Source organism: Sus scrofa, chromosome 18 (assembly GCF_000003025.6).
Source record: "Sus scrofa isolate TJ Tabasco breed Duroc chromosome 18, Sscrofa11.1, whole genome shotgun sequence".
Taxonomy (NCBI): domain Eukaryota; kingdom Metazoa; phylum Chordata; class Mammalia; order Artiodactyla; family Suidae; genus Sus; species Sus scrofa.
The window spans coordinates 10462093-10489672 of NC_010460.4; the positions used below are offsets into that span (position 1 = coordinate 10462093).

At 40.9% G+C, this 27580-nt stretch overlaps 1 protein-coding gene across 2 annotated transcripts in view; it reads right to left on the bottom strand.

The window, feature by feature from the left end:
- Positions 578 to 27580, bottom strand: part of TTC26 (tetratricopeptide repeat domain 26) — a 46926-nt gene continuing 19923 nt past the window's right edge. The window contains exons 8-18 of one of the 2 annotated variants that reach the window (XM_003134620.5): positions 24345 to 24419; positions 22927 to 23029; positions 21013 to 21068; positions 19789 to 19842; positions 18365 to 18428; positions 16264 to 16352; positions 15973 to 16056; positions 14740 to 14809; positions 13277 to 13383; positions 5897 to 6030; positions 578 to 3351 (exon numbers count right to left, since the gene is read on the bottom strand). In XM_003134620.5, the coding sequence (XP_003134668.2) occupies positions 3240 to 3351; positions 5897 to 6030; positions 13277 to 13383; positions 14740 to 14809; positions 15973 to 16056; positions 16264 to 16352; positions 18365 to 18428; positions 19789 to 19842; positions 21013 to 21068; positions 22927 to 23029; positions 24345 to 24419 (948 nt within the window). In that variant the 3' untranslated portion in view covers positions 578 to 3239. The remainder of the gene's footprint in view (positions 3352 to 5896; positions 6031 to 13276; positions 13384 to 14739; positions 14810 to 15972; positions 16057 to 16263; positions 16353 to 18364; positions 18429 to 19788; positions 19843 to 21012; positions 21069 to 22926; positions 23030 to 24344; positions 24420 to 27580) is intronic. The other variant, XM_005657746.3, reaches the window with a different exon arrangement.

Genomic DNA, 27580 nt, shown 5'->3' on the forward strand with positions numbered 1-27580 from the left:
ACATAGATACAAATGTTCCCATTGCTTATTTTCTCTCTCAATACTCAGTTCCTATTGAGGACAACAATTGCACGTTACCGTGTTTACCGTGTTTAGTTGTATATACTTCTGTTAGACTGAGCTCCTGAAGGATCAGGTCTGTACGTTATTTGTCTCCGCATTCCTAGCCCTGAGTATATATATGCTCGACACACCATAAAACAATAATTATATGGGAACCAGAATACACGGGCTCAGGTCTCATAAGTCCCCAGCTCTACCAGTTTACTACGTATTTAATTATTCAGTCAACACATATTTGGGAGCTTTCTATGTATGAGGCTTACACTATGCACTGGTCAAACAACTTCTGGAATGGACTGTAATGCAGTAAAGAGCCAAACCAGTATGACTGAGCAGGAACCACAAGCCCTAGTGGACAGAACTCCCAGGAGATAGCTGCTTTTCTCTCACAAGGAATAGCCTGTGGAGCCCAAAACTCTGTGCTCCCCCTTCGCTCTAGGGTCAGGAAAGAAAGGGGAAAAGACACATGACACACCCAGGGCTGCACTCGCCACCCTCAACAGAATGTGATGAATAAGAACCAAATAATAAACTTTAATTTGAACATGTTACACTGGAGTATATGCATTTTTTTGAAGTACAAAAATAATTAAAAAAATTTTTTTCCATTTGTAAGTTAACATCTGCTACAGATTGTAAAGAGTACACTGATGCCATGAACTGTGCACATTACACTACAGTCCTAAGCCTGGACCTTCTCCTCTCTGTGCAACCCTTTCCTGCAATCACGAGACCCCGCCAAGATGCTTCAGAAGTAGCCATCCCTAATGACACAAGCGGACAGTATTTGTCTGAAACTAGTCTTTGTGGGTTTCCTGGCTCAAGTCTACAGATTAAAAACTTTCTTTTCCTTCATTTTTGGCCACACTGCGGCATATGGAGTTCCTGGGCCACGGATCAGATCTGAGCCGCACTGGCAACCTATGCCAGCTGCAGCAACACCAGATACTTAACCCACTATGGTGGGCTGGGGATTGAACCTATGTCCCAGTGCTGTAGAGATACTACTGGTCCCACTGTGCCATGGGGGGAAACGCCCAGATTAAAAACCTTTTAAAAAGTTAACCTAAAATTCTGGAAATTGCTCTTTTTGGAGTATTTTTTTTCCCCAAAGACAAGAAAATGGTAGGGAGAAGCTAGATTATTCAAATTCAACAAAAGCTCATTTAAAAGTAAGTCACCATCGGAGTCCCTGTTGTGGTACAGTGGTTAATGAATCCGACTAGGAACCATGAGATTGCGGGTTCGATCCCTGGCCTTGCTCAGTGGGTGAAGGATCCGGCGTTGCCGTGAGCTGTGGTGTAGGTTGTAGCTCAGATCCCGCGTTGTTGTGGCTCTGGCGTAGACCGGCAGCTACAGCTCCAATTCGACCCTGGGAACCTCCATGTGCCACAGGAAGCGGGCCTAGAAAAGGCAAAAAAAAAGACCAAAAAAAAAAAAAAGTAAGTCACCATCAGTGGAAAAGCTTTCCAGGTAAAGGAAATCTGAAAATAACAGCAATTAACTGGAAGACAAATTTCATTGCCAAGAATCACTGGAAAGTGGTTCCATGTGCATTTTCCTACTATTATGTTTGTTCATATTTTAAGTGAGGTAAGTAAGAACCATAAGGATTCTTAAGATTACAGCAGGTTCTGTCCAGATCTGACTCACCTAGTATCTTAGATACCGAGATGCAATTATTGAAAAAACATAAACAACATAAGGAGGAAATAGAAGCTTTGGCATATGAAAAATAAGGTAACTTTGTTTTCTAAAATTCACTGATTCAGACCAGTTTATTTTGATTTGTGCTCTGGACTGATTAGATCTGGGTCTAAATAACAGACTGGAAACCTGGCCATCTTCCTGAGCAGAGCTGAAAGAACCCCTTGCAACTGTCTGGGAGGCAGAGGTTCGCTGGGGTCACCGATCTCCTCCCCGTAGCTGCTCCAAACCCTGCCATGTGTACAGCGTCTGCAGCCACAGTGATGTTGGGGATGTGGGTGGAAAAGCTGACACGGTGCTTACAGGCATTCTCTGTCTCTAGGGCTTCAGGCAATGATGACTTTCAGTTCTCATGCTGGATAGGGATGACGCTGCACTTTCTACACCTGCAATACTGGTGTCTTAGCGAACAGAAAAAATTACAGAATGTAGAAACGAAGGTAATCTGGTACAGAAAACATGTGGGTCTATTGCCCAAAAATAGGTTGTGACCCTAAAAATGCTCAGCTGTACGAAAGGTTTATGTTGAGAGCTCAGAAACATGGGGCTGGAATATGACTTAGACCAAGACTCCAGCCATTAGGAAATCCCACAAAGGGCTCACATGACCCACATTCTGTTATCATCACATTAATCAATAAAATAATCTTTATGGCCCTACTTTTAAAAATTGATGTTTATTCAGCAAGATATATGAAGAAAAAACCTATACCTGTTATGTTACCTAAAATATTATGGAGATGTGACTGATGAGATTTGTATACTTTGTGTCCTGAATATCTTTAAATGTACTACACAGACTTTTTTTCCATAGTACTCACCTTTTAAAAAAACTGCAATATATGTGTTACTCAACTGTAACATGTTACTGTCAACAAGAATTCAACTACTGAAAGAGTAATCCCACAAGCCTGTTATCTATTAACGACGGAACAGTTTGCTAAAGGACCTGCCTGCCATTCTTAGAATCATGCAGCTATTTATAACCTTTGCTCTCCCAAGGTTCAGAGATGCGTTATAAATCTTTTTATGGAATTCCCCAGTAAAACAGGGCAATGTGGGTAGATGGCTAAAATTAAGACGACAATGATGGCGACCCTGGAGCGTTAAAGGCATTCGTTATTGTGGCTTGGAGAAAATGCCACGGGATGCTAGTGTCTGTAAAGAGTTACCCCATCCTCCTCCAAGCCAGTGAACTAGCTAAGAGTACTCTGAGTATTTTTGGAAGAAAGGCACCAGACAAATCCAAAGTCTTATTGCTCGTCGCATCATACAGGAGCCACAGCACGGCCTATGGCACTGAGATCTCCAGGAGGCTTGGTCTAGACAAGCCAGCCACTGATCTTGAGGCTGGAAGAACAGGGAAGGGAACAATAAAATAGAGGCCTGCACCTTGCGTAAACTTGAGGAAAATGCTTTCCAAGTTCATGTCAAAGTGGTGACTGGTTCCGTGGGCCTCCAGAGCCGTCTTAGACGGGCACCCGGTTTTCTTTGGCCCATTTCTTCATGATCCGGATGATGTACTCCACTTGGCTGTTACCCGTGCTTCTCAGTAAGTGGAGCACTTCTCGAAGGGTCTCTCTGAGGAAAAGGACAAAGTGTTTCAATAAAGAGTGCAGGTTAACAAGTAAAATAAACTCGTGACTTCTTTCTAGCCCTCTAGGACAGCATTTTTGCCTACTCTTTCACTGTGTATTCATAAACCAATTATGAACTTCTTAGACTTCTAGTCTTATGGTGCCATCATAAAATGGAAATTCTGTGAAATCCTTCTCCCCAGTCCAAGTTTTCTGTTTATCCATATCATCTATATACATGCTATCTTTTTGTCCTAACATGACATGAATATTTCCATTTCCATGCTTATTCCACATGACAGAGTACGAAGTGGGTTGGAACCCAAGGAGCTGGGTTCAAAGAGTTGGGTTCAAATTCGAGCTCTGTATTAACGAGTCAATTGACTGTTTGAGTCCCGGATTGCTTCTTTAAGGTGGGAATCAGCTTAACCCAGGGGTAATCAAGTGGGTGTCACTGCCATATCCGTAGATTTTGACAAAGCCAGGAATAGATGATTTCTTAAAGAAAAACAATGCTAATAAACACAGCAGAAAGTTAAAGCAAATGTTCGGTATTTATATTTTAGGTAATTTAAATTTAAAATTAAAAACCGGAGTTCCCGTCGTGGCGCAGCAGAAACGAATGTGACTAGGAACCATGAGGTTTTGGGTTCGATCCCTGGCCTCGCTCAGTGGGTTAAGGATCTGGCGTTGACATGAGCTGGGGTGTAGGTCACAGACAAGGCTCAGATCTGGCGTTGCTGTGGCTGTGGCGTAGGGAGGCAGCTACAGCTCCGATTAGACCCTTAGCCTGGGAATCTCCATATGCTGCAGGTGCAGCCCTAAAAAGACAAAAAGACAAAAAATAAAATAAAAAAATAAAATTCATTTTTTAAGTAATACATTCTAAAACATTCCTATTACTTTATCAAATCTATAGATGACTGCCTATTGATCCTCTTCCTTAAGGATTTTCTCAAATTTTCTAATTTTTCCCTCAAGCATCTTCTTTCACCTTGCCAAATTATTTTCTATTTATTTTTATTTTTAATTTTTTATTATTTTATTATCTTTTTTTTTTTTTGGACGCTAGTCAGATTCATTTCTGCTGCACCACGATGGGAATTCCTATTTTTATTTTTAATTTTTTTGTTGTTGCACCTGCAACATGCAGAAGTTCCCAAGCCAGGGACTAAGCTGGCACCACGGCGGTAACCCAAACTACGGCTGGGACAATGCCAAGTCCTAAACTGCCGGCCTACCAGGGAACTCCCTTTTAAGTTTTATTTGGGCCTGGAAGTAGATACAAGGCAGGAAGTAAATTTTGATAATTATTTACTTGTAAAATAGTCATATGTCTTATTCATACATTAGTACAAATACATTCCATGAAATTATATTCAAAAAATTGAATTTAGTTTTAAGCATTTTAATTGTTATTACAAATAGAGCTATATGCCACTTTATTTTATGTAGTCTAATGTCTCAGTATTTCCTGGAATATGAAAATGCAAAAGAAAAAAAAAAGAATTATTAACCACACCCACTCCATTCAATTTCTTTGAGATCTAAACTACAAGGCACAAGAACAAAGCCAAGGAGTTTCTTGGTGGGGTGGTGGGTTAAGGATCCAGTGTTGCCACTGCTGTGCTATGGGTTTGGTCTTTGGCCTGGGAACTTCCACATGCCATGAATGCAGCCAAAGAAAAAAAAAAAAAGCCAATAGGCAAAGAGTTGACGAGATTGAAAAAGACATTGTCTGTGAAAGTGGCAGTTCATTTAGAGTCAAACATATATCTTGTTCTTAGACTTGAGAACTGTAGTATACTCAGTGTCCCCAATATACATACTTTAGAATGATCTGATTCTATAAAATAAAAAGTCCTGGGAGTTCCTGTCATGGCGCAGCAGAAACAAATCTGATTAGCATCCGTGAGGACCCAGGTTTGATCTATATGGCCTTGCTCAGCAGATTAAGGATGCGGCATTGTCGTGAGCTGTGGTGTAGGTCGTAGATGCAGGTCGGATTCCCAAGTTGCTGTGGCTGTGGCGTAGGTTGGCAGCTGCAGCCCCAATTCAACCCCTAGCCCGGAAACTTCCATATGCCTCAGGTACGGCGCTAAAAAGACACACACAAAAAAAGCTCTAGAAGAAAAAGTTCAGATGGAATATAAAACTTATGAGTTCTCATTGTGGCTCAGCAGAAATGAATCTGACTTGTATCCATGAGGCTGCAGGTTCGATCCCTGGACTTGATCAGTGGGTTAAGGATCTGGTATTGCCGCTAGCTGTGGTGTAGGTCACAGACACAGCTTGGATCTGGCATTGCTGTGACTGTGGCATAGGCCAGCGGCTACAGCTCTGATTCGACCTCTAGCCTGGGAACCTCCATATGCACTGGGTGTGGCAAAAAAAAAAAAAAAAAAAGAATAGAAAACGTAACCTTTCATTTATTATTTTACAATGTCATTATAATTTTTCGTTTTCAGAAGATGTCATCCAGGAAAGAATTCTCATCCCTCAGGAACCAGCAAATGCATAGAGGCAGTGCCTCTTGTCTGTCTACTTACTTGGGTTCTCTTCCAGCTAAGATCATCTGGAATATGCCTACACAGGCACCCCTCTTGCCTTCCCAATATTCAGGGTTGGGATCCAGCCTCTCTAAGACGTCAAAGGCTTTGGCTGAATAGTAAAACTGGCCCATCTGAATAAAAGAAAGCATTGTTGTAATACTTGTAGTCAAATATTGCACAGAAGGAAAATAAATGTAAAGATACCATGGAACATAACCACACAAAACAAGGGCATGGCAATATTTTCAACTAGCAAATTAGATAAATTTCAATTCCTTATTAAAACAAGAAGAAGGAAAATCACAGTTTGTGAATATGGGTTTGATAAATTAATTAATTAATTTGTCTTTTGTCTTTTTAGGGCCGTACCCATAACTTACGGAGGTTCCCAGGCTAGGGGTCGAATCAGAGCTACAGCTGCTGACCTACGCCACAGCCACAGCAACGTGGGATCCGAGCAATGTCTGCGACCTACACCACAGCTCAAAGCCACGCTGGATCCTTAACCCACTGAGCGAGGCCAGGGATCGAAGCCACGTCCTCATGGATGCTAGTCGAGTTTGTTACCACTGAGCCATAATGGGAACTCCTGGGTGTAATTTAAATTCCCTTACTTTTGTTAAATTTTCAACAATATAACAATCTACATACAGTCTAGTTATGCTGCAATCAACACATTTGTCATTTCTTCCGATTATATTCTAATCTTGAGGATAAACTTTGATGCCTGGCATTTGAACTGGTTATTTTTCAGGTTTCCTCAATATATCCCTTTCATGCTGATTTGATCATGTTCAACCCAAGACCTGACCTTGTCCCTAAAGTCTCAGAATGTCTAAATGTATATTGACTACTATTCAAAACAGCAAATCTTTTTTTTGGGATTTTTAGGGCTGCACTTGCAGCACATGGAGGTTACCAGGCTAGGGGTCCAACTGGAGCTACAACTGCCAGCCTACACCACAGCCACAGCAACACCAGATCCGACCTCAGTCTGCAACCTGCACCACAGCTCATGGCAATGCCGGATCCTTAACCCACTGAACGAGGCCAGGGACTGAACCCGCATCCTCATGGATACTTAGTTGAGTTCGTTTCCACTGAGCCATAATGGGAATTCCTGAAACAGCTAATCTTTAAAACATTTAATTCATTGTGATAAACTTCTTTCCCAAGTATACTACATACTTCCTTGGCCTTGTAGAATATGCTGAATATCATTAAATTTTTCCTTAGATGGGTTTTCCTGATTAGCAATCATAAACGTATAGTGTTACCAGTTTCATTGGACTTTAAGGTGTTGGGCAATCCTCTTACTCAGTGTGGCTTAGTGACTTCTTTCCTGTAAACTGTTGTTTTAAACCTTTGCCAATTTCCTTAAGATCTCTATTTCAGGGAGTTCCCGTTGTGGCATAGGGGAGACAAATCTGACTAGTATCCGTGAGGATGCAGGTTCCGTCCCTGGCCTTGCTCAGTGGGTTGAGGATCCAGTGTTGCTGTGAGCTGTGGTGTAGGTCATGGACTTGGCTCGGCTCCCATGCTGCTGTGGCTGTGGTGTACGCTGGCAGCTATGGCTCTGCTTTGACCCCTGCCCTGGGAACCTCCATATGCTGCAGATGCAGCCGGAAAAAAGCAAACAAACAAACAAACAAAAAAACAAAACCTACTGCACTCTTAGCTTAGTTTTTTTCCTATACTTCACACAGAAGATACAACCTTCCTTCAGTTCAGTTATACATTCATTAATCCTTCCCTATTTTCTGCCTATCTCAAGGAACGAAGTATTCTTATTCTTTTTCAAGGTTAATCCATCTTCCTATGCTCTCCTAAAAAAACTTTTTTTGATGAGGTAACCACACCAAATGGTGCAGGAAACATAAATGTACAATTTATTTATTTTTTTTTGTCTTTTTTTTTTTTTTTTTTTTGCTATTTCTTGGGCCGCTCCCTCGGCATATGGAGGTTCCCAGGCTAGGGGTCGAATCGGGAGCTGCAGCCCCCAGCCTACGCCAGAGCCACAGCAACACGGGATCCGAGCCGCATCTGCGACCCACACCACAGCTCACGGCAACGCCGGATGGTTAACCCACTGAGCAAGGGCAGGGACCGAACCCGCAACCTCATGGTTCCTAGTCGGATTCGTCAACCACTGCGCCACGACGGGAACTCCCCATAAATGTACAATTTAATGACCACGGTGTGAATAAAAATGTAACCATCACCCAGATCAAGAAATAGACCACTTACAGCAAAGCAGAAGCTCTCTGTGTGTCACTTTCAGACAACAACCCTCTTCTTCCCTATTTTCAGTAAGTACTAGGTTTTGTTGTCATTGTTGTTGTTTTACTAGCTGCACCCATAACATACGGCAGTTTCCAGGCCAGGGATTGAACCTGAGCCGCAGCTTTGACCTATGTCACAGCGATGCCGGATCCTTAACCTGCTGCACCACAGTGGGAACTCCAGTACTAGTCTCTTAGGGTCATCAGTTCTTTGACTCTCTTCAGAGTTTTATCACCTATGTATACATCTTTAGACAGTATAATTGAGCGTTGCCTCTCAGTATTTTAGTTATATGAAATAATGCTATAATATTCTTTTATCTTATACATGTTTTTATGATTTATCAATTTTGCTGCATACAGCTCCAGTTAGTTCATTCCAAAATACCTTTTTTTGAAATAATTATAAATTTAGAGGAGGTTACAAAGACAGTAAGAGAGGTCCCATAGACCTTTCAACCAATTTTCCCCCATTACCGCTTACACAACTATAATATCACGATATCAAACCCAGGAAACTGACATCACTGCAACGAATGTGTAGACTCATGTAACCACCATTGCTTCAAAACATAGAAGGATTCTATCGCCACAAAGCTATGCTACCCCCTTCAGGGTCACATGTACTCTCCTCCCAGTTTACCCTCCCTAACCTCTGGCAATCACCACTTTGTCCTACTTCTCTGTAACTTTGTCATTTCAAAAATGAAATCAAGCAGGATGGGACCCATTGAGATTGGATTTTTCACTCAGCATAATGTTATTATTGTTCCTTGTTAATCCAAATTATTGCATGATCAAGAGTTTGTACAAAAACCTAAAAAGCAGCATGTGCCTCCACCTAAAGTTTGGTTTGGATGTCAATGACGATGCCACACACATACCAAGAAGGCATAAAAAGGTTGCTTAGGGAGTTCTCATCGGGGACCAGTGGTTAAGGAACCTGACTGATATCCACAAGGATGCAGGTTCCATCCCTGGCCTCACTCGGTGGGTTAAGGATCTGGCGTTGCCGTGTGCTGTGGTGTAGGTCGAAGATGCAGGTTGGATCTGGCATTGCTGTGGTTGTGGTGTAGGCTGGCAGCTACAGCTCCGATTTGATCCCTACCCTGGAAACCTCCATATGCTGTGGGTGCAGCCCTAAAAAGAAAAAAAAAAAAAAAAGAGAGAGAGAGGGAGAGAGAGAGAGAGAAACGGTTGCTTAGTGATATAACTGAGGTCTCTGGGGAGAGTAGGACAGTCCTTGCAAGCAGGTCCATAATGGCCTGAAATCGAGGAAGGAGAGTGGCCTGGGTTTTACTTTGCTTAGGGGATAGGGCTGGGGTGACAGTTCTGAGCATGGGCAGGGCCTCGTGTGGTTTGAATCACCCAAAGGCACCAGAGAAGGAAGTATTCAGGCTTTCTTATCATTTTGTCCACATGTGGAGCACAAGGGGAAGAGGGGTGAGTGAGGCTTAAAAGATGTCAGCAGGAGTTCCCATCGTGGCGCAGTGGTTAACGAATCCGACTAGGAACCATGAGGTTTCGGATTTGGTCCCTGCCCTTGCTCAGTGGGTTAGCGATCCAGCGTTGCCATGAGCTGTGGTGTAGCTTGCAGATATGGCTTGGATCCCGCATTGCTGTGGCTCTGGCGTAGGCCGGTGGCTACAGCTCCGATTAGACCCCTAGCCTGGGAACCTCCATATGCCGCAGGAGCGGCCCAAGAAATAGCAAAAAGACAAAAAAAAAAAAAAAAAAAAAAAAAAGATGTCAGCAGTCAAATATCAAGAATAGAGTCAAGGTCATCATCACAGGTCTCTTATATTGCTGAGTAGGATCCCACATGAAACCCAGTTTAACAACCCACCTACTGGAGGACTGTTCCCAGTTCAGGGCTACTACAAATAAAGCTGCTATTGACATTTGTGAATAGGCATTTGTGTGAATATAGGTTTTCATTTTTCTGGAATAAATGCCCAGGAGTGTGACTGCTGAGTCACACACTGAGCATCTATTTGTTTGCTAAAGAAACAGCATATATTTTTTACGGTATATATTTTTCCATCCTTTTACTTTCAACCTACCTATACTGTTATATTTTAAGTGAGTTTCTTGCAGAAAACACATAGTTGGGTTTTTTATCTACTCTATCAATGTCTGTTTTTTTTTTGTTTGTTTGTTTGTTTTTGGTTGCACCGAAAGCATGTGGAAGTTTCCGGGCCGGGGATCAAACCTGTACCACAGCAGTAACCCAAGATGCTGCAGTGACAATGCCAAATCTTTAATCACAAGAGAAATCCAATATCTGTCTTTTAATTAGAACATTTATACCATTTATATTTAATGCAATTATTGATATGATAGGACTTAATTCTGCTATTTTTATCCTATTTGTCTCTTCTATTTTTCCTGGATAAGGACATCCTGTACATGTCTTTGCTGTCTGCAGCTGGAGAAAAATGTGACTGTGCAATCTGCATAGAGGGCAGACAAGAAAGTCTGTGCTTAACCTCTCTAGCCTTCACCTGTACATATCTTTTTCCTGCTTTTTCTGTATTATAATAAATCTTAGCCATGAGGATAACTTTATGTCAAGTCATATGTGTTCTTCTAGTGAATCACCCAACTGGTGGATGGTAGTGGGACCACTGAAATACCAGGTAATGCCAAAGTGTTTTTCAAGCTTTTTATCTTCCTTTACTCTTAACCCCCATCCTCTTTTCACCTCCTCTAGGGTCTCACTCCATCAAAAATGCTCCCACTCTCTTGAATCTTTAATCACTCTGTTCAATGGCTCCTTTTCTTCTGCCTAAAGATATACTCATACTATTTTTTTTAAAAAATTCTATACTCTTACTATTTTAAAAGAAAAAGAACTCTCCTTCCACCTGCAAAAATAAGTCCCCCCCTCAAAAAAATGCCTAACCCTGTTTTCCTTTAAAAAAACAATTTTTTTTTTTTTTGGTCTTTTTAGTGCCACACTTGTGGCATGTGGAAGTTTCCAGGCTAGGGGCTGAATAGGAGCTGCTGGCCTATGCCACAGCCACACAATGCCAGATCCAAGCCGCATCTGAGACCTACACCACAGCTCCCAGCAGCACCGGATCCTTAACCCGTGAATTAGGCCAGGGATCAAACCCGTGTCCTCACGGATATTAACTGGGTTCGTTACTGCTGAGCCATGAGGGTAACTCTTATTTTCCCTTTTCAAGTAGCATCCCATTCTCCTCTTTGTCCTCAGCAACAGTTGTTTTTTGTTTGTTTGTTTGCTTTTTAAGACTATGGTCTACATTATTCTCATTGAATCTGCTTCCTAATCCAATTCTCTTCTGTACCTAGTAGTGTTTTCTCAGGCCTCATGTAATTCCATCTAGTTGCAGATCTGATGTTCTCCTTTCTTGGCATTTGATAAAATAGGAACAAGAAAAAGAGTAATGAAAACCTTTTTCTCTCTCTCGGTCTTTTTCTTTCCTTTCTGCTCATCTTCATCCGCTGACTCTTCTTTCCATTTCTATCCCTAGGGTTCCACACAAATCCTTACACCGTTCACCGGTTAATCACGTTCTCTCCCATACTCTGCAGCTACTACTGCTGCTGCTACTACCACCACCACCACCACTAACTACAGTTAACTAAAGCTGCATCTCTAATTCTAACCTCCCCCATGAATACCTGAGCTTCAGGCTCATCCTGATAACTTCCCAGATGTAATATCGCTACCTGGAAGCCCCAAACACACTTCAGATTTAAAACATCTAAAACTGAACTAAATTCCTGTCTTTAAGAGTTTCCTGGAGTTCCCGTTGTGACTCAGTGGTTAACAAATCCGACTAGGAACCATGAGATTGTGGGTTCAATCCCTAGCCTTGCTCAGTGGGTTAAGGATCCGGTGTTGCCGTGAGCCATGGTGCAGGTTGCAGACTCGGCTCAAATCCCGAGTTGCTGTGGCTGTGGTGTAGGCCGGCGGCTACAGCTCTGATTGGACCCCTAGCCTGGGAACCTCCATATGTTGTGGGAGCAGCCCAAGAATTGGCAAAAAGACCAAAAAAAAAAAGTTTCCTTTCCTTCTATCTTCCCTAACTCACTTAATATCATTTCTACCTGTAAGTGCTATTAAACATCTTCAAGTTTCCAATGTTTTAAAACCATTTCTATTGATGGTAATTCACTTTATTTTTGTAATGATTCACTTTGAAGTGAGCTATTATTAACTTGATACTAGACTCCCTTTACCTGACGTTTTCCTATCTTTTGGACAAGAAGAAATATTCTAAAAATAGGAGTTTCCAGAATTTGAGGTTAATTTTTTTTTCTCTCTTGGCCACACATGTAGCATTTGGAAGTTCTTGGGCTAGGGACTGAACCCACACCACAGCAGTGACCCAAGCCGCAGCAGTGACAACGCCGGATCCTCAACCTGCTGAGCCACAGGAGAACTCCCAGGGCTAATTTTCTAAAAAGCTTTTCATCTAGAGGAGAGGCTCCCAAACTCCTCCCTGCTTTTCCAACAGCAGCCCGCCCCCACCCATCCACACACAGAGCTAGTCCATCACTAAATCTGATGGCTTTTCTGTTCTTTTTCTGATTGCTTTGTCTTTCCTGTCTACTATTTGCACCATGGTTTCCCCAACGGTTTGGTTTGCAACTCCCTATTCTCCTTACTTCATTTCCTTATCTGGGTAATGTCACTGTTTTTCAGGGCTTCGATCACTGCTGAAGTGGAGAGATGTCTCTAAATCTGTCTCTCCATGTCAGAGGACAACTTTCTTGAGCTTCAGAACCAAACTTTCAACTATCAGATGACTATCTCTCCCTGCACTATACCTAAAAATTCACTGCCTTTAGAAATCTATATCCTTCTCTCTAAATCATCATTTCATATACATCATTTCATATTTCATTCCTGTGTACGCCTGTTTTACATACATATAAAACCCTGAAATGCTGCCGTCTCTGAGTTCAGTCCATTTGTGAAAGGGATGACATTTCTGCTAACACCGTGTGAACCCTCCCACCTACAGCCACTTAATCTCCAGGGATACCTCCCCTAATATTTAGTCAGTGCAGCAATGTGACCCCGATCTTCGCTTTGCCTTTAGGTCTCACCCAGCCTCACCCTGTAGCAGTCATTGGCAATGAGCTGTAAGAGGCTAAAGGATTCGCCAGAGGTTTCCATCTTGAGATAAAGTTCCCAGGCTAGTCTTGGTTTCTTATTCATAATGTCTACAAAGAGAAACAAAGATTTAATGCTTTTTAAACGTATAAGAAATACGCTTCTGCATCTTGCGATTTTATGGATTTGGTTCTATGTTACAAACGTATCCAAAGTAATGGTAAACAGCTCTTACATGGAAATCTTTCTGTGTTGGCAGTAAGCTGGCTTCCCATAAGAACTCCACTATTCTTAAAATTCTTAAGTTAGGATTCACATAGTTATGTCTTTTTTAGATTCGGTTGACTTCCAGTAGCTCCCACTTTGCTCAAAAGCAAAAAAGTCACCTATCATTCATTCAATTTCACTCACACAGTTTCAACCTCACCTGTAATATCTAATTGCTAAAGTTTTCCCAGGACATTAAAAATTCAGTGAACGTTTTAAATTCAAGTGAAAAAAAGAAACAAGAAAAGATAGCGGAGAAACAGAGAGAAAGACAGCTATATAATATACAACAAAAAATTATGTTTTTGACATTTTATCACTTTTCAGACTGATGCCATATTGAAAAGGTAAAATGAGCTAACAGTATCACTGAACAAAATACATAGTAAACTGAGACTCTGGAAGCTTTAACAGGGCTCCAGGAAGAATCTGGCCTCTTTTAGGACCGTTCACTTGAGCTCAAGGGCACGTGGTACAGCTAATCACAGGCTGAACTTGCGGGTACATGGCCACCCTTACCGAGTAGCATTAACCACATTTAATTTCAGCGTTTTCTCATTCTACACAACAAAATTAGAAAACATTCAATAAAAAGAGGACTCTTCGGGAGTTCCCGTCGTGGCTCAGTGGTTAACGAATCCGACTAGGAACCATGAGGTTGTGGGCTCAATCCTTGGCCTTGCTCAGTGGGTTAAGGATCCAGCATTGCCGTGAGCTGTGGTATAGGTTGCAGACGCGGCTTGGATCCTGAGTTGCTGTGGCTCTGGTGTAGGCCAGGGCCTACAGCTCTGACTTGAACCCTAGCCTGGGAACCTCCATATGCCGCGGGAGCGGCGCAAGAAATGGCAAAAAGACAAAAAAAAAAAAAAAAGGACTCTTCTATAACATTTTAAAAAATAACATTTAAAAGAAGACTCATAGGAGTTCCTGTCATGGCTCAAAAGAAACAAATCTGACTAGCATCCATGAGGACATAGGTTTGACCTTGACCTTGCTCAGTGGGTTGAGGATCCGGTGTTACTCTGAGCTGCGGTATAGGTCGCAGATGTGGCTCGGATCCGGCGTTGCTGTGGCTGTGGCATAGGCCAGCGGCTACAGCTCTGATTCGACCCCTAGCCTGGGAACCTCCATATGCCACAGGTGCAGCTCTAGAAAAAGACAAAAAGACAAAGTAAATAAATAAATAAAAGAAGACTCACAGCACCGAGCCAACCAACTGAGGTAAATGTAGTCATTTTTCAACTTCTCACTTTGGATTAAAAGGAAAATCTGCAAGAAGAGGAAACAAGGGAATAAATATGAAGATGCCTTTGCAGTAAAAATATCTGTATCAGCTTACTTTGGATCAACGAGCATCATAAATGAACAAATTCTATATAGGCTGCCAAAAAAAAAAAAGGATAAAATTGTGGCGATTTTAACACACTTCTCTCAGTTATTGATATCACAAGGTGACATTAGGTTGATAATGCTACAGAAGATTTGAACAGAATAGTTAACAACTATTCATCCTACTGGGCAATAAAGGACTGGTGTTATATAGACTATACTCTAGAATACAATTAACTTAGAAATCAAAATAACCTGAAAGGATGACACACATATAAATCATGAAACATGTTTTAGGATAACTCATAGACAAAAATAATAAAGGGATTGTTTCTAAACATAATGGAAACTGGGAAACAGAATTTGAATAAGTTGAATAATTACAAAAATTGAATCAAATAATTCAATTGAATTATTTTGAATCTCTCAGATAATCAATCTAAGGAGTTCAATGTCAAGACAATTGTTAGCCTTGGGGGAAAGGGATTGACTCAAAAAGGGGACAAGGAGTTCCCTGGTGGCTCAGTGGGTTAAGGATCCAGCATTGTCACTGCAGCGGCCTGGGTTGCTGCTATGGCTTGGGTTCCATCCCTGGCCCTAGAACTTCTGCATGCCGTGAGTGTAGGTAAAAAAAATAAAAATAAAAAGGAAAAAACAAGGAGTTCCCATAGTGGTACAGTGGAAATGAATCCAGTTAGGAACCATGAGGTTGCAGGTTCGACCCCTGGCCTTGCTCAGTGAATTAAGGATTCCGCATTGCTGTGGCTCTGGTGTACGCTGCCAGCTACAGCTCCGATTAGAACCCTAGCCTGAGAACCTCCGTATGCCGCAGGTGAGGCCCTAAAAAGACAAAAAGAAAAAATGCTGTGTTCTTTCTCCATGTATATTATGTTTCTATAAAATGTATCCAAAAAATGAAAGCATTAATGTGGTTATAAAATCTCTGTATCTATTTATACTGTGCTTTTTAAAGTAACCTAAGAACCAAGGAACTTTTAATAATCTTTTACCCTTAAATGTTTTATTTCAGTGCGAAAAAGGTAACAGTGTTTTTAGATATTTTAGATAGAATCATTCAGATGCCTTCAAAAGCAGGTACCCACCTCTTCACCCTCACTGGTACTGCCAGTTGCAGCTTTGGCTTGGGCATAATTAAAGTTAAAGATGTCATCATTATAAAAGTAATTCTGAAAAACATCCCAAGGTCACACTGAGCATTAACAAATAAAAGAACATCAGTTATATCAGATATAAACACAAAAATAATCTTAAGGAATTAGCTGATTTCACTATTACCACCACAGTAAAAAGGCCATCTCTAAAGGTATCTTATCTTCGACACATCATCTATAGTATTTGAGACACAAAGTCATCTAGAGAATTCTATCACTAACCTTAAATGAGTTGAGGTAAATCAAGACATCATCAAATTGCTTAAGCAGGAAGAAACAGGAAGCCATGCACTGCCTCCCTGGTATTGTATCTGAAATGGAATGGGAAAAGAAAGCAGATGTATTCATGACACGAAAAGTTCTCTTTAGCCGAAATTTGAGTTATTTTATAATTTAGAGATAGGAATGTATTCTAACACATGTTTTAAGGTTTTAAAATTATGGATTCTGTTCAGTAGACAAAGCCTCAGCACGATGAAGGTCAGGGTATTGAGAATGGCCAGGTACTTGCAGTTAGCCCGCCGAGCCCAACATGAACAGTGCCGTACAGGCACAGAATTTTCCAGATCTTCTAGGCTTTGATTGTCTCACCCAACTCTAACACCTGTGCATTCAGCTAACATGGCTTAGTCTCTGTCATTACTCCTCTAAGACAGCCTAACACTTCTGATCTCAAATGGAGAAATAATTGGCCATGGAACCACCTGATTCGGATCCTGACCAACTTTTTGCCTCATAACAGATTCCTCTCTGAAGCAGCAGCACCCTTGTCACTGTCACTCTCAATTCTCCTTACTCTGTTCAATTTTTTCCCCTGTAACACTTATCATACATATGCCATATAATCAAATTATGTTTCCTGTCTGTTCTCACTCGACTGTACACTGCCCAAGGGGAGGGGATTGGTATGTTTTGTTTTACTGCTGTAGCCTCAACACCTCAATAAATTTTTGTTGTATGAATGAAATGAAATGGGAGAAAGAAAGTATCATCCAAAAAACGGTTATAGTGAAACATCTGAAAGAAAATGAATATCCAGAGGTGATTAAAATATTTAACAACCAACTCTTCATGAATACTGTTTATCAGAATAAATGCTAGACATTGAAAACTGGTACAGACCCAGTTTTTTGCTCTTTAGGGCTGCTAATGCAGCATATGGAAGTTCCCAGATTAGGGGTTGAATCAGAGCTGGTTCATATTGGCTAACTATCTGCCCTTTTTAGATCCCTTTCTCAAATCTTAGACTGCATCTTGAGTGAGGAAATCAATAACAATAAAAATGAGGAGTTCCCTGGTGGCCTAGTGGTTAAGGACTCCACATTGTCACTACTGTGTCTTGGGTTCAATCCCTGGCCTGGGAATTTCCATATGCTGTGGGCACGGCCAAAAAAAAAAAAAATGAAACCACAAAACTACTGGTGGGAAATACAAGTGAATATTACATAACTTTAAGGATAAAAAAGCATTTTCTAAGCTTGAGTCCCATGTGAGAAATCATTACAGAAAAGATGAGCTCCTGAGAAATCAATAAATGTAACATTTCGAATAAAATACAGAATCAAGGAGTTCCTGTTGTGGAGCAGTAGTTAACAAGTCTAACTAGGAACCATGAGGTTGTGGGTTTGATCCCTGGCCTTGCTCAGTGGGTTAAGGATCTGGCGTTGCCGTGAGCTGTGGTGTAGGCAGCAGATGTGGCTCGGATCCCGAGTTGCTGTGGCTCTGGTGTAGGCCGGCGGCTACATCTCCGATTAGACCCCTAGCCTGGGAACCTCCATATGCCAAGGGAAGGGGAAACGGCCCTAGAAAAGGCAAAAAGACAAAAAAATAAATAAATTAAATAAAATAAAATACAGAATCAATTTTTTTTTTTTTTTGCTCTTTAGGGCCGCTAATGCAGCATATGGAGGTTCCCAGGTTAGGGTTTGAATCAGAGCTGCAGCTACTGGGCTACACCAGAGCCACGCCAATGCCAGAACTGTGCCGCATCTGTAACCTACACCACAGCTCAAAGCAACACCAGATCCTTAACTTCATTGATACTAGTCGAGTTCATAACCAGCTGAGCTACAATGGGAACGCCGAGAATCAAATTTTTAAAACTCTTATGAACCAAAGAATACATTTATTCCCCTCTCTTTATATATACCCTCTCATCCCATTTTAGCTGAGATGTTAAGTGGGGCTAATCCAATACTCTCTCCTGTGTTTGAGTTCCTACTTTACAACAGATAAATGCCTGGACAGAGACCAAACCTCACCAGCCAATACATGACCAACCCCAATTACGGATCATGCTATGAAGTACAGACTCCAGGCATACCACATTCACTAGCTGATCCTCCCACCAACTGGAAGAACTGCTGGGCAATTTTCATATGGTCCCTCTGAAAAACAAAGCAGAGCAGATATAGAGGAATAAGCTGAACATATATTATTTGTTTTACACTTTATAGTTTTAATGTATTTGTCAGGATTTAACATGTACCCTTGTTATAAATCCTCCCCAAAACAAAAGTACTAATTCTTATTAGCATAAGCATCCAGAAAATGATAATCTGAAATTGAATTAAAACCTACTGAGGGTCAGATAGAAAAATTCAATCCCCAAATTCTATCCTAAAAGTACCTTCATTAAATAAACTCATTCATTCATTCAACAAATATTTATTGCTCTTTTAACATATATCGAGATTGTGATAGGAACTATGGCTATAATGAGGAGTAGTTATTAAATAAAATCATTCATTTTCCAATAGCTTTTTATAGCCTATCTACTAGATGAGGCACTTTGGAGTGAACTGGAATTAAAAAGATTTAATTTATATCCCACTTTATTCCAAAAAGAATTTACTGTGCCATATTCAGATATGTAAGAACTTAAAATTTTAGTCAACATTTTGGTATTTATAAAAAGCTTTGCCAGGAAGTTCCCATGTGGCATAGAGGGTTAAGGATCTGGCAATGCTGCAGCTGTGGCACAGGTCACAACCGAGCCGCAGGTTCAGTCCCTGGCCCGGGAACTTCCACATGGTGCAGGTGCAGGTGCAGGTGCAGACAAAAAAAACAAAAACAAAAACAAACAAACAAAAAACTTACCCAGAGAAACAATTCTTCCCATTTTATACATGCCAAAATTATAGCTCAGAGGTATACAAGGTTAAAAAAAAAAAGTCAGTAAAAATAACAATGAAGTTTTGCTATGAGTTCCCTGCAACAGGAACTCCTCAATTGGACTTTTTAAAAACAAAGCAGCAATGCTTAGGATTATACTTTTCTCTTTTTTTTGTCTTTAGAAAACAGAATTCTTGGAGTTCCCGTCATGGCTCAGTGGTTAACGAATCCGACTAGGAACCATGAGGTTGTGGGTTCGATCCCTGGCCTTGCTCAGTGGGTTAAGGCTCCGGCGTTGAGCTGTGGTGTAGGTTGCAGACTTGGCTTGGATCTTGCATTGCTGTGGCTCTGGTGTAGGCCAGTGGCTACAGCTCCGATTGGACCCCTAGCCTGGGAACCTCCATATGTCGCGGGAGTGGCCCTAGAGATGGCAAAAGACAAAAAACAAACAAAAAAAAGAAAACAGAATTATTTTACAATGGAATTTGGATTGAGGGATATGGAGAAAAAGAAGGAACTGTTAAAGAGCCTAGTTGTGAGCTTACTGCTGGGTGAACTTTGACATTCATTTTGATCTTTTCCACACACTAAAACGTTACAAACTATAGATATTACCAGTGGTTTTATACTCACTGAACCCATTTCCTGGCCAAGGGCTGCATTGACCACTCCTTTGAGGATGTATTCCTGCAAACATGGATTATCACTAATTAAATGAAAAGGAATGTAGATCCATGAGATATCTGTCAAAGTAATTAACTGCATCAACTCAGTGCTTTATCTATATTATCAAAAATTACCTAAAGTCACTTTTCTCTATTCTATCTCTGATTTGAATGAAAGAATTAGGACATTTTCACATGGTTCCCAGGAAAGTGTCCAAATCAGAATTCACCATATTTGTCAATTCTCAGTCTTAAGCAGAAAACTCAGTGGATACTCCCAGGAGTTATGTTGTGTCTTTACTTCAATTCAGGGGGAAAATTCACAATAAAATGTTTATGTAATAATTTTTACATCTTATCAGCTACTGTCATTCTCTGTGACCACATCACATATATTTTTTCCATTTCCAATGATGTAACAACCTTTCTTTGCTAGTGATGCCTTTCCTCAAAAAAGAAAAAGTATCCTTTGATTCTCATTTGTAAGATATTCTTGCTTTTGGAGTCCTGGGGCCTCACCTGTATCCCCTTCAGACTTGGTTCTATCCTTAATAGACACCCTCCTCAGCTTTGTCAATTTTTATGTGGGTGCCATGTCACTTTTTTTTAAGAGGACTCAAAAAAAGAAAAGAACAAAAGATACTGAAGCTTTTAATACACTTGAGAAATATACATCTTTAGATTTCGTGCAGTATGGAAACTTTTTTTTTTCTTCCTTTTTAGGGCTGAACCCGAAGGCATATGGAGGTTCCCAGGCTGGGGGTCAAATTGGAGCTACAGCTGCCGGCCTACACCACAGCCACAGCAAGGCCAGATCTGAGCCGTGTCTGCGACCTATACCACAGCCAAATCCTTAACCCACTGAGCAAGGCCAGGGATCAAACCCATGTCCTCATGGATAGTAGTTGGATTTGTTTCTGCTACACCACAATGGGAACTCCTAATTTCAGTATTTTCAAGCCTCAACACTTTTGAAGAAATGACCACATATATGGAAGTTTACAAATACCAGAAAGCGTGGAATATTCATTGTCATATCAAAATTCTCACATAAAATTCCTAGCTCAATAGATACGATCTTTCCTGAGATCCTATAAGCAGAAATCTTCTCTAATGTGCTTCCCAGCTACCTTCCTGAAATTCCACTTTCAACAGAACTTAATTAGTAAAAACGTAACATATTCTCAATTACCTGAGGAGTAGTAGGTTCCAGATCCTTAATTAAGTTATAAGCTTCCTGTACATCATCTGAAATATAAGAAATAAGTAGCTATACTAGTCTGTATTCCAGAAAACTCTTCTGAAACAGTCCCCAAAAGATAAGATCCTTCAAATATTCATGGGAAGTATGATTTGTTCGTTTTGCCTCTTAGCTCTCCATTAAGTTCAATGTTGATCAGTTATCCTAAAGACAACCAAATATCCTTAGGAAACTCAGATTACGCCATGAAGCACCTAAAACTTCAAGCTAAAAATATGGACTGGGTAGGATATGCTAATGGCATTGTAAATATATAAGGAAAATGACAATTTTTTAAAAAGATAATATTGGAGTTCCTGTCGTGGCGCAGCAGAAACGAACGTGACTGGGAACCATGAGGTTTTGGGTTCGATCCCTGGCCTCGCTCAGTGGGTTAAGGAACCAGTGTTGCTGTGAGCTGTGGTGTAGGTTGCAAACTTGGCTCAGATCTGGCATTGCTGTGGCTGTGGTGTAGGCTGGCGGCTACACCTCTGATTAGACCCCTAGCCTGGGAACTTCCATATGCCACAGGTGCGGTCCTAAAAAGACAAAAAACAAAAACAAAAACAACCTGTAAAAAAAAAAGATAATATAGTATGTAGGAGTGAAAGGACATGAAGTCTGAGATTTGCTTCAAAACATTTCAGCAACAAAAATGGAGAGGGAAGATAAATGAAAAAAGACTGGCAGTATCTTTTTTTTTTTTTTTTTTTTTTGTCTCTTTGCCTTTTCTGGAGCCGCTCCCGCGGCACACGGAGGTTCCCAGGCTAGGGGTCAAATTGGAGCTGTAGCTGCTGTCCTAAGCCAGAGCCACAGCAATGTGGGATCCGAGCCGCGTCTGCAACCTACACCACAGCTCACAGAAACGCCGGATCCTTAACCCACTGAGCAAGGGCAGGGACCGAACCCGCAACCTCATGGTTCCTAGTCAGATTTGTTAGCCACTGCGCCACAACGGGAACTCCAACTGGCAGTATCTTGAAGACTGCTAAACCTGGGATGAATATTTGGGTGTTCATTTGGGGTGTTCAGACTATCCCCTCTTGCTTACGTTTGAAAATTTTTATAATAGAAATGAACTTATAAAATATATGTTTCTTTCATTCCGTCCAAAAACATTACTTCCTTGTGCTTATAAATCAAATGGAACTGTTTGCAAGTTCATGTTCTTATTTCAATAAACACTTACATTTTCCTCAGTGAGGAAGCTGTTGTCTGGTTGGTTTCTACCATGCACCTAAAAAGGCTCACACTGTTAGTCCAAGGTCCGTGACAGAGTGCAGGACCCACTGCATGGTAGCTCTTACCCACTACAACTGTTAGATAAAAGACGGCTTTAGGCGCGTGTCTAACTACTTTATCCTTAATTAGGGGCAACAAATATCACAGTCTCTCTGAATCATAGCATTTCTCATAAGAAGCTGGGGGTACAGAGGAACAGAAAGGGAGACAATTAGAGCAAAGAAAAGAGGTAATGAGTAAAAAGAAAAGACTCATGAAAGTGTAGATGCAGATGTCCCCTTTACACACAGGGGCCACAAGGGGAAAAAAGGAACAAGGGAGAGGAAAGAAAAACAATGGAAAAACTGAAATAGATGAACAGAGAAGAAGGACAGAAAAATAAGAGGAAAAGAGAAAAACAGAATGAAGGAGAAGGTTGGAAGCAACAGAAGAGGAAGGAGAGTTTAAAGAGAGTGGCCACGACAAATAAATACATACCAATACATTTGTTCTGTCTTATGAACCTGTTGCAAATTTATTTTTGAAAGTATTATGGATTTCAAATGTTAAGCAAGTAGCTCGTTTAGAGATTAAATGTTCTAAAATAATCTCATTATAGGCAAGACTAAGACATATTTTTCTCACCTTGACGAAGGTAGTAAATCACTAAGTTTAGCCTAGCTTCAGGGATGACATCGACCAGGGGAGGCAAAACTTGCAAAGCCCCTTCGCCTCCTCGGAAAACAACCTAAAGACAGACAAACTCTGTTACTATAGTAATAAGTATGAGGATATTTACTGTCACAACAGTTATTCTTTGAAAGGATGAATATATTTTTGAGGTTCTCTCTAAATACACATCTCTTGACCTCACTGAAAGAAAGCCATTATCTAATAAGAAATAGAATAAAGGTTTAACCCTATTGGCCTATATTCCCTTTTCTCTTCATGGGAATTGCAGAAAACTCTTAAAGTACCCAATAATGAATGAAACTTTTTTTCTAGACAGATATTCTACATCTGAGACTCCCCGAAGGAATTTATATAACCTTTCTGAGCCTGTCTGTTCATCTCTAAATGGCATTAGTAATGTCGACCTTTCAGGGTTATCCTGAGGACTAAATGAGGTAAAGTGGGCTAAATGTTTGGCACAAAGTAGGTAACACTTCATTTAATTATTCAGTAAATATTCATCAGCATCTACTATATGGCTGGTACCGTAACACCAGGGCTATACCAGGAATGGAATAAGTTAACTCTCCTGTCACTACACAGGCCACATACTCAAGATGGGGAGATCCTCAAACAGTACACTTAAGTACGATGTCATATGATAATAAATGCTACAGAGAACCGCTAAAGCGAAAACACCACCCATGAAAGGATAGTTTTTTTTAAAAAAAATTATAGTCTATTTACAATGTTGTGCCAATTTCTGTATTAAAAAATATGGGACACTTCACAAGTTTGCATGTCATCTTTGCATGGGGCCATGTTAATCTTCTCTGCGTTGTTACAATTTTAGTATATGTGCTGCCAAAGCAAGCATGGAAGTTCAGCTTTGTGTATTGTTTTGTGGCCAGAGCCTAACACGGTGTCTGGTACATAATAAGTTGTTGCACAAATAAATATACAGAAATCAAGGCAACCAGGCATAAACTACCTAATTTCTTATTTCTATCTCAAAATATCCCTTTTGTCATCCTGCTTGGTTCCACCTCATCTGAGTTGTTCCCTTTTGCAAGATGAATTCTTTCCTGTCTCCTGGATCTCATGACGTCTAACTCCCCGTTTACTCTAAACCAACACAATGAACACTTGGATTTGACTGCCTTACGCGCCTTTCTAAATGCTAAGTAGGTTCTACTGCCTCCCAATAAGGGTTTGCTTGAGGAAAGGACTGATATCTTAAACTCATTCTCTTTCCTCCAAAGCAAGGAGGAGTTCACCTGAAGTAGAGAAATATCTGTTGAGATACCGCCCTCCATTCATCTTTCTAAGCACTGTGATGGACCAAAGGAGGGGAGGACTCAAGTCAGTCAAGAGGGCAGACTATTAGTCACCAGATTGTGCCTGATGAGCTCCTTAGCAAATTCAAAGGACGAAGAAGCGTTGTCCATCAAGCTTTTGAGTTCTGCCTGAAATGTAAAGAGGAAAGGCTTATGAAAATGACAAGTGTATAGCTCTTGTGTCACATATTTATACAATGTTTTACGGTTTATCAAGAACTGAACATGCTGTTTCATTTGCTCCACAGGACTCTAGGAAATAGTCGGTGGGATTATTATCATCCTCATTTTACAGATGAGAACATTGAGGCTTATAAACAGTAAGTGATTGAACCCCATGCTAAGCAGCAACTTTGAAACTGATGAACCCAGGTCTGAAGACTCTTAGAGTTAGCCTTTTATTTCATGACAAAAGGTTATAAAGGAGCTAAACTTCTAACTAAGGCTGTTTTTCAGTCCGACCATTCCACGAATATCCTGAATTTTCATAGTACCTCCTTCCAGCTGAATTGACCTTTCCATGATGCAATTAGAAGGTATTGTTATTATTTAGTATACCTGTCAGCTCTTGTATTATCTTGCCCATTAACTCCCCTCAGAACAAATGATCAGCCATTTCCAGTGTCTTCACTAAAGTCCTAGACTTACTTAGCCCCTCTCTCAACTTTCTGCCATTCCTATTTTACCAATCTATAATTTTCATTATTCCTCTGCAGCTCCTTTTTCTACTTCCACCAGTGGGTACCTAGGCTTTTCTGGACAAAATAACTCAATTCTTGATTGTTCTCACTAAGCACTATAAACTTCTACCTGGTATTACATGGAGTACAGCCTGTTTAGCAATCCTTTCACTAATCTTTTCTCTTGTCCACAGCAGCAGTTTCCAAGTCTTGGGTAATATATTAGGCTAGATCAACAGTTTTCAAGCTTTTTGATCTCAAGATCTCTTTTAAATCTTAAAAATTATTAAGGATCCTGAAGAGTTTTTGTTTATGTGGGTTATAACCATCAATATTTATTACATGAGAAATTTAAACAGAGTAGTTCCCATTATGGCACAGCAAAAACAAATCTGACTAGAAACCATGAGGTTGTGGGTTTGATCCCTGGCCCCACTCAGTGGGTTAAGGATCTGGTGTTGCAGTGAGCTGTGGTGTAGATCACAGATGAGGCTGGGATCCGGCATTGCTGTGGCTGTGGTGTAGGCTGGCAGCCGTAGCTCCGATTTGGTCCCTAGCCTGGAAACCTCCATATGCTGCAGGTGCAGCCCTAAAAAAAAAAAAAAAAAAAAGAAAGAAAGAAATTTAAACAGAAATTTTAAGTATTCAATTAATCAAAAGTAATAATAAAAATAAACCCACTACGCATGAACACAAATAACATATTTTTCACTTAAAAGCTGTATTTACCAAGACAAAAATTTAGTGAGAAGAGTGGTACTGTTTTACATTTTTGCCAATTTCTTTAATGTCTGCCTTAACAGATGACAGCTACTTGGCATATCTATCTCTGGAATCAATCTATTTTTGAAATCACGTTGTCTCTGGAAAACGTCACTGCCCACCTGTGCGAATGAAAGTGAAAAGACAAAGTCCTTAGCATTATGAGGACAGCTTGGATCTCAGCAGTGGCAGGTCAGGACCGAGGGGGCGGCAAGCGAGATGCCTAGCGCACAGGACTTAACGCAGCACTCACGGGTACATGAAGAAATGTTTCAACACTACTAGTCATCAGGGAAATACAAATCAAATTACAAAGAGATTCCATGTCACATCCACCGGGATGGCTGGAATCAAAAATGTCAGATAATAACAACTAGTTGGCAAGGATGCAGAGAAACCGAAACTCATGCATGTTGTTAGTGGAATGTAAGCTCGTGTAACTCCTTTGGAAAACAGTCTGGCAGTTCCTCAATTACATATAGAGTTACCAGACGACCGTATGGCTCCCAGGTATATACCCAAGAGAAATGAATGCATGTACAAAAACACGTACACAAATGTTTACCGCAGCATTATTCATAACAGAAAGCAGGTGGAAACAACCCAAATACCCATCAGCTGACAATTAGAAAAATAAAAGGTGTTATATCCATACAATGGAATATTATTTGACCATAAAAATGAAATGAACGAAGTACTAAAATATGCTATAACATGATGAACCTTATAAACATCATACTAGGTAAAAGAAGCCAGTCATAAAAAATCACATATAATCCCTTTTACATGAAATATTCCAAATAGGCAAATCTATACAGACAGAAAGTAAATTAGCAGTTGCTTGGGGCCAGGGGTGGTGGGGGAACAGGGGCAGATAGCTAAAGGGTATGGAGTTTCTTTTTTTTTTTTCTTTTCAGGGCCACACCCTTGGCATATGGGAGTTCCCAGGCTAGCGGTTGCATTGGAGCTACAGCTGCCTGCCTACACCACAGCCACAGAAATGCCAGATCCAAGCCATGTCTTTGACCCATACCACAGATCACGGCAACTCCAAATCCTCAACCCAGTGAGTGAGGCCAGGGATCAAATCCGAATTCTGGTGGATACTGGTCGGTTTGTAACACGCTGAGAGCCACAATGGGAACGTTTTAGTGTTTCTTTTTGAGGTAATGCAAATGTTCTCAAACTGACTGTGGTGAAGACTGCACATAGCTGTGAATATACTAAACATCACTAAATTGTATACTTTAAAAGGGCAGGAGTTCCTCTATGGCTCAGCAGTGTAAGAACCCAGCATTGTCACTGCTATGGCTCAGGTCGCTGCTGTGACACGGGTTCAGTCCCTGGCCTGGGAACTTCCCACACGCCATGTGTGCAGCCAAAAAGGAAAAAAAAAAAGGGGGTGAACCGTATGGTATGTTAGTTAAAATTACAAATAGAAGATGTGGGTGATCTTGTAATATGTTTGAGTGAAAATGACCTTTCTAAAAGCATAACGAATACAAGTGGGGTCATATACTCTTTTTTTTTCTTGGTCTTTTTACCATTTCTTGGGCCACTCCTGCGGCATATGGAGGTTCCCAGGCTAGGGGTCGAATCGGAGCTGTAGCCACCGGCCTACACCAGAGCCACAGCAACACGGGATCCAAGCCGCGTCTGCGACCTACACCACAGCTCACGGCAATGCTGGATCCCTAACCCACTGAGCAAGACCAGGGACCGAACCCGAAACCTCATGGTTCCTAGTTGGATTCGATAACCACTGAGCCACGATGGGTACTCCTCATATACTCTTCTGCAGATGTTTTCCATTCAACTAATATGAAGAATATTTCCACGAAGCATAGT